The following is a 6,997-nucleotide window of genomic DNA, read 5'->3' on the forward strand; positions in this document are numbered from 1 at the left end:
CAGGCAGTAGCAGTAGATCGCCCTTACTGAGCAAGTTCTACAGGCCAGTCATTGTTCCCAAGTACCGTTACACATGTTGACTCTGTTAATGTTCCTCATTACCAAATAACCCAGTGATTCACCTTGTAAGGTGGAGGAAACTGAGGCATAAAGGGTCTCACAACTTGCTCTAGAGAACACAGTAAACAGGGAACTGGAATTTATTCCTAGGCTGTCTGATTGTATACATTATGTTCCTTCTTTTTGAGTCGGAGTCTCACCCTGTCACCCAGACTGGAGTGCAGTCACACGATCACGACTGCTGCAGCCTCAACCTCCTGGGCTCAGGTGAGCCTTCCACCTTAGTTTACCAAGTAGCTGGATCAACAGGCATGAACCATCATGCCTGGCTAATTTTTTTTTTTATTTATTGTAGAGACGAGGTCTTGCCTAGGCTGGTCTTGAACCCCTGGGCTCAGGCAATCCTCTTGCCTCGGTCTCCCAAAATGCTGGGATTACAGGCGTGAGCCACCGCACCCAGCTGCAGACATTATGTTCTTAACTAGTACATGCTATTGTCTTGTCAACGTGCAGGTAACCTGAGTGCTAGTTACAAGCAGCAGGAGAGAGAAACAGGAAACTTTGTATCCACACTTGGCCCTTTCGAAGCATTTCCTCAGCCCCTACCTGAGATTTGTTGCAACACAGCGGGTTGTTCATGAACTGAGGCCTGAAGATGAACTCTCCAACGTGCTGACTTCAAGGCCCTGCTTCTGGCTCTGCCTCATTTCAGACACATTAAGCACGTAAGAAAAAATAACACGTCAAAAAATTAGCCAGGCATGGTGGCATGTGCCAGTAGTCCCAGCTACTTGGGAGGCTGAAGCAGGAGGATTGCTTGAACCTGGGAGTTCAAAGCTGTGGTGAGCCATGATTGTGCCACTGCACTCCAGCCTACGTGACAGAATAAAAGCCTATCTCAAAAACAAAACAAAGCCGGGCTCGGTGGCTCAGCCTGTAATCCCGCGCCTTGGGAGGCTGAGGTGAGTGGATTGCCTGAGCCCACGAGTTCGAGACCCGCCTGGGCAACTTGGTGAGACCTCATCTCTCCAATAAATCAAAAATTAGCCGGGTGTGGTAGCGCGTGCCTTTAGTTCCAGCTACTTGGAAGGCCGAAGCGGAAGGATTGCTGGAGCCCAGCATGTCGAGGCTGTGGGGGCCAGGAGCGGTCACTGCACTGGGCGACAGAGTGACACTCCAACTAAAAAAAACAAAACAAGCCGGGCTCGGTGGCTCAGCCTGTAATCCCGCGCCTTTGGAAGGCTGAGGTGAGGGAATTGCCTGAGCCCGCGGGTTCGAGACCCGCCTGGGCAGCGAGACCTCATCTCTACAATAAATCAAAAAATCAGCCAGGCGTGGTAGCGCATGCCTGTAATTCCGGCTACTCGGAAGCCTGAGGCGGAAGGATCGCTGGAGCCCAGCAGGCGAGGCTGCGGTGGCCAGGAGCGGCCACTGCACTCCAGTCTGGGCGACAGAGTGAGACTCCAACTCAAAAAACAAAAAAACAAAAACAAACAAAACAAACCCACATAGCCACCCAAAGGAAGTCTGAGAAGGAGACCGGAAACCAGCTGACCTGGGCTCCAGAGATGATTCTGCCCTGAAAGACAACTGCAGGTCTCCTTTTTTGTCTGGGCTTTTGTTTTCTCTTGGGCTGTCCCTTCCCACGTTGTTTGGAGGTGCCAAGAATGCCCAGAGCTGACATTTTGACACCACTTCAAAAAGGAAGTCACCACCATCACACATGGCCAGGAACCAAACGTGAAATTTATTTGTGTTTTTCACCCCGGCCAAACCACCAGCAACTCCTTCCTCCCGAGGCTTCCTTCTCTCCCCTTTCTTTGTGACAAGCCCGTGGAAAAGGCAGATGCAGATGTGCAGACACGTTTACAGATGGGGATGAGCTGTGGCTAGGCTGTTTTAGTGACAAGCATGATGAATGTGCCTCTTCCCACTTGTCTTATGGTGGTTTATAGTCACTCTGAGGTGTCAGAGACTTGGTCTCTTTGGTAGAGAGGAGTCCATGGCATTGGCGGGGTGGTGGGAGCCGGGGGGAGCTCTTGATGGTCAGTTTCTTCATAATGGCAGGATGGAGAGAAAACTGTTTCCTAAAGGAAGAAAAATACATCCATTTGTTTTATGATTCAAAATACAGACGCATGCAGAGTGAAGAGTTTTCCCTCCTATCCTGTCTCACAGTCATGAGTTTTTCTGTCCTTGGAGGCAACCATGTTGTCATTTTGTGTCTCCCTCTGGAAATATCTCATGCATATATAAACAGATAGGTAGAGTCTCCACTCCCTCCTTTTTTGAGTTGGAATCTCACTCTGTCACTCAGGTTGGAGCGCAGTGGCACAATCATGGCTCACTGCAGCCTTGACCTCCTGGGCTCAAGCAATCCTCCTGTCTTAGCCTCATAAGTAGCTGAGACTGTAGGTGTGTGCCACCAAGCCTGACTAATTTTTTCATTTTGTTTTTTATTTAGTTGGGGTCTCACTCGTCACCCAGGCTGGCTGGCAGTGACACGATCACAGCTCACTGCAACCTTGACTTCCTGGGCTCAGGTGACCCCCTCCACCTCAGCTTACTGAGTGGCTGGGAATATAGACATGCATTACCATACACAGCTAATTTTTTGGTGTTTCTGTAGAGATGAGGTCTTGCTATGTTGCCCAGGTTGGTCTTGGACTCCTTGGCTCAAGCAATCCTCCTATCTTGGCCTCAGGATTACAAGCGTGAGCCACTGTGCCCAGCTCCACTCCCCGCCGCCGCCCTTTTTTTTTGAGTCAGAGTCTCACTCTGTCATCCAGGGTTGGAGTGCAGTGGCATGCTCACAGCCACTGCAGCCTCAACCTGCTGGGTTCAGGTGATCCTTCTGCCTCAGCCTTCCAAGTAGTTGGAACTACAGGCATGTGCCATCATGCCTGGCTAATTTTTTGATTTATTGTGGACACAGGGTCTCTTCATGTTGCCCAGACTGGTCTTGGGTTCTTGGGCTCAGACAATCCTTTCCCTTTGGCCTCTCAAAGTGCTGGGATTATAGGTGTGAGATACTGCACCTGGCTTCTACCCCTTTTTACACCAATGGGGCAAAACTGGGTCACTCTTCTTTGCATCTTTTTTAACTTACCAACATATCTCAGAATGTATTCCATAACAGTTTCCCTTTCTTTTTTATTGTTGCATATTATTCAATTCCATGAATGTCCTATAATGATTTGACTAGCTCTCTAATGAACATTTGGATCATTGCCCACTGTTTGCTATTACAAATGAACTGTGCTCATATCATTTTGCATATGTGCAAATGTAGCTGTAGGATACATTCCTGGAAGTAGAATTATTGGGTCAAAGAGAATAAGGAAACAACTTTAAATACATGACAAAGTGAAGCGCAGTGAATCTGTTTAGATTTGACAGAAAAATTCCAATCCTTCTGCATTCATGGCCAGGAAAAGAGAGTCCTCACTGGGAATGTCATCAAATCAATTTTGGGCGACAGGGCTGAGTTGGTGCTTTGGGGTTGTACAGGGCATCGGAGAGTCAGATCTGTCCTTGTGTATTTCCCTAGATGAATTCACTCAGCTGCTGCTGCACACGAGAGTGGGCCCTGGTCTGGAAGCCTCCAAGGACTGTTTGCATCACTGTCCCATGGATACTGTCCTGCAGCCCCAGCTATAAAGGCTGCTCTCCTTTTAGGCCGGAAGATGGAGCTAGTGACATCATACTAGTCTTGGGGGCCTTCCATCACAATCCCCATTCTAGACAACCAGAGGGGCTCCTATTGTTACCCACCCAAACCAAGCACTCCTCCTGTTTTATTTATTTATTTTGAGTTGGTTTCTCACCGTCGCCCAGGTTGGAGTGCAATGCACGCTCACAGCCACTGCAGTCTCAACCTGCTGGGCTCAGGTGATCCTTCTGCCTCAGCCTTCCAAGTAGCTAGAGTTACAGGCACGTGCCACTATGCCCTGCTAATTTTTTGAATTATTTTGGAGACGAGGTCTCACCATGTTGCTCAGAGGCTGGTCTTGAACTCCTGCGCTCAGGCAATCCTCTCACCTCTGCCTCCCAAAGTGCTGGGATTACAGGCGTGAACCACTGTGCCCAGTCACTTCCCATGTTTTAAAATACTAGGTGATTCCCCGCGCCTTTGGGAGGCTGAGGTGAGTGGATTGCCTGAGCCCACGGGTTCGAGACCCGCCTGGGCAGCGAGACCTCATCTCTACAATAAATCAAAAAATCAGCTGGGCATGGTAGCGTATGCCTGTAATTCCGGCTACTTGGAAGGCTGAGGCGGAAGGATCGCCGGAGCCCAGCAGGTCGAGGCTGCGGTGGCCGGAAGCGGCCACTGCACTCCAGTCTGGGCGACCGAGTGAAACTCCAACTCAAAAAAAAAAATAAAATACTAGGTGATTCTTGCTCACAAAACACAAGATGGCCGGGCTTGGTGGCTTAGCCTGTAATCTCATCTCTTTGGGAGGCTGAGGTGAATGAATTGCCTCAGCCATGGGTTCGAGACCAGCCAGGGTAACTTGGTGACACCCGGTCTTTACAATAAATAAAAAAATAAGACCGGGCTCGGTGGCTCAGCCTGTAATCCTGCGCCTTGGGAAGCTGAGGTGAGTGGATTGCCTGAGCCCGCGGGTTCAGGACTCACCTGGGCAACTTGGTGAGACCTCATCTCTACAATAAATCAAAAAATTAACCAGGTGTGGTACCGCGCGCCTGTAGGTCCAGCTACTTGGAAGGCTGAGGCGGAAGGATTGCCGGAGCCCAGCAGGTCGAGGCTGCGGTGGCCGGCAGCGGCCATTACACTCCAGTCTGGGCGACAGAGTGAGACTCCAACTCAAAATATAAAAATAAAAATAAAAAAATAGCTGGGTGTAGTAACACACGCCTGTAGTTCTGGCTACTTGGAAGGCTGAGGCGGAAGGATCGCCAGAGCCCAGTAGGTTGACGTTGGGGTAGCTGTGAGTGTGCCATGGCTGGGTGACAGAGTGAGATTCCACTTCAAAAAACAAACTAACAAAATACACACAACCCCCCCACCACCAAACACAAGCTATATTCTTTTTTTTTTGAGTCAGAGTCTCACTCTGTCACCCAGGCTGGAGGCCACTGGCACACTCCTAGCCACCACAGCCTCGACCTGCTGGGCTCAGGTGATCCTTCCACCTCAGCTGTCCAAGTAGCTGTAACCACAGGCACGTGCCACCATGCCTGGCTAATTTTTTGATTTATTGTTGAGACGAGGTCTCACCAAGTTGCCCAGTCTGGTCTCAAACCCTGGGGCTCAGGCAATCCTCTCACCTCAGCCTCCCAAAGTACTGGGATTATAGGCGTGAGCCACCACACTGGGCCAAGCGATATTCTTTATTACTTAAAAGTGAAACTGATTATGTTCCATAGGAATCCCATATGGGGTTCCTATTCTTAGTCAGTCATATTGCAATATGTGGGCATTTCGGGGAACCGGATTTGAGAACTGGGAATCAACCCAGATCCATCCTTGTGGCAAAAATTCCTGGTTGTCTCCCAACACCCATTCTCCCCTTTTAATTTACTCGTGAGCCCTCCACTGTGAGTTGGTCATGGGGCTATAAGCTTTCTTTGCCCTTGATGTGTCTGTATATTCAACTTCTGGCCCATTGAAAGCAGAGTGTGTGTGCAACGCCTGTGAAGCGTCCTCAGTGGGTGAGGGTATGCCCAGCTCCTTTCATTTATCCTTCCTGCTGTGTAGGATGCAGACAAGACGGCTGGCACTGGAGCATCCATACTGGTCATGAGGTAACTTTGGGGACACAGAGAGTGAAAAAGAGAAGGTCCCTGGGACTGGAAATCTTGAATCACTTACCTCCAGGTTTTACAGAAGAGAAAAATAAAGTTCTGTATTAATTGAGGTACTATTCTTTTAGATTTTTTGTCACTATTGGTTGAACCCAATGCTAAGTGACAGTGTGCTTAAGTTTAGGAAAAAAAGGCCGGGCACAGTGGCTCAAGCCTGCAATCCCAGCACTTTGGGAGGCCGAGGTGAGAGGCTTGCCTGAGCTCGAAGGTTTGAGACCAGCTTGGGCAACTTGGCAAGACCTCATCTCTACAATTAAAAAAAAAAAAAAAATTAGGGGAAAAAAAGAATTCCAGACTCTCTCTTCTTTTTTCTTTTTTTTGAGTCAGAGTCTCACTCTGTCACCCAGGCTGGAGTGCAGTGGCATGCTCATGGCTACTGTAGCCTCAACCTGCTGGGCTCAGGCAATCCTTCTACCTCAGCCTCCCCCAAATAGCTGGGACTACAGGCATGCGTGGCCACATCCAGCTTACTTTTTAAAATTTTTGTAAAACAAGCTTGCTATGTTGCCCAGGCTGGTCTCGAATTCCCAGGTTCAAACAATCCTCCTACTTTGGCCTCCCAAAGTGCTGGGATGACAGGCGTGAGTCACCATGCCCAGTCTCCATTTCCTTTCGGTGGTGACTCATTTGCATTGCTTTGGGAAATGAAGAAAAGTGACTTCACTGACAACCCTCATCATTCACAGAGAAACAAAGTCATGGCCGACAAGCTCTACTTAACTAACCTGGTTTGTTGACAATGGTTCCGACACCTGGGCTTCATCTTTCTTCCGCTTCAAAGGCGGTGGTCAGATACTCCTTTGGAACAATCCCAACGAGGCTGTTCAGTTCTCCTACCCACCAGCCATACACATTATACTCCTGAAACACGAAAGGAGGACGGTGACTGTTGGAATTTGGTCATGGTTCTGTTCATCTGTTAGTGTTCTATGGGACAGCGTTGGGTGGTTTTTTTGTTGGCCTCATCAGTATGAAATGTTAACATCCCTGATGAAATTATTACATTTAAAACAGTCATTGAGAAGAAGAAAGCAAATGCTTCCTTTTGGCCACCTTCCTGTCTATATATATATATATATATATATATATATATATAATTTTTTTTGAG

At 48.6% G+C, this 6,997-nt stretch overlaps 1 protein-coding gene across 1 annotated transcript in view; it reads right to left on the reverse strand.

Annotated features, from left to right (window-relative positions):
- Nucleotides 1-1,786: 1,786 nt before the first annotated feature.
- The window catches only part of SKAP1 (src kinase associated phosphoprotein 1), a 113,928-nt gene continuing 108,717 nt past the window's right edge, over nucleotides 1,787-6,997 (reverse strand). The window contains exons 9-10 of the mRNA XM_021706930.1: nucleotides 6,615-6,750; nucleotides 1,787-2,147 (exon numbers count right to left, since the gene is read on the reverse strand). Of these exons, the coding sequence (XP_021562605.1) occupies nucleotides 6,649-6,750 (102 nt within the window). The 3' untranslated portion in view covers nucleotides 1,787-2,147; nucleotides 6,615-6,648. The remainder of the gene's footprint in view (nucleotides 2,148-6,614; nucleotides 6,751-6,997) is intronic.

The sequence above is a fragment of the Carlito syrichta genome, unplaced genomic scaffold (genome assembly GCF_000164805.1).
Source record: "Carlito syrichta isolate Samal-C Ts95f unplaced genomic scaffold, Tarsius_syrichta-2.0.1 Scaffold316209, whole genome shotgun sequence".
In the NCBI taxonomy this organism is placed as follows: domain Eukaryota; kingdom Metazoa; phylum Chordata; class Mammalia; order Primates; family Tarsiidae; genus Carlito; species Carlito syrichta.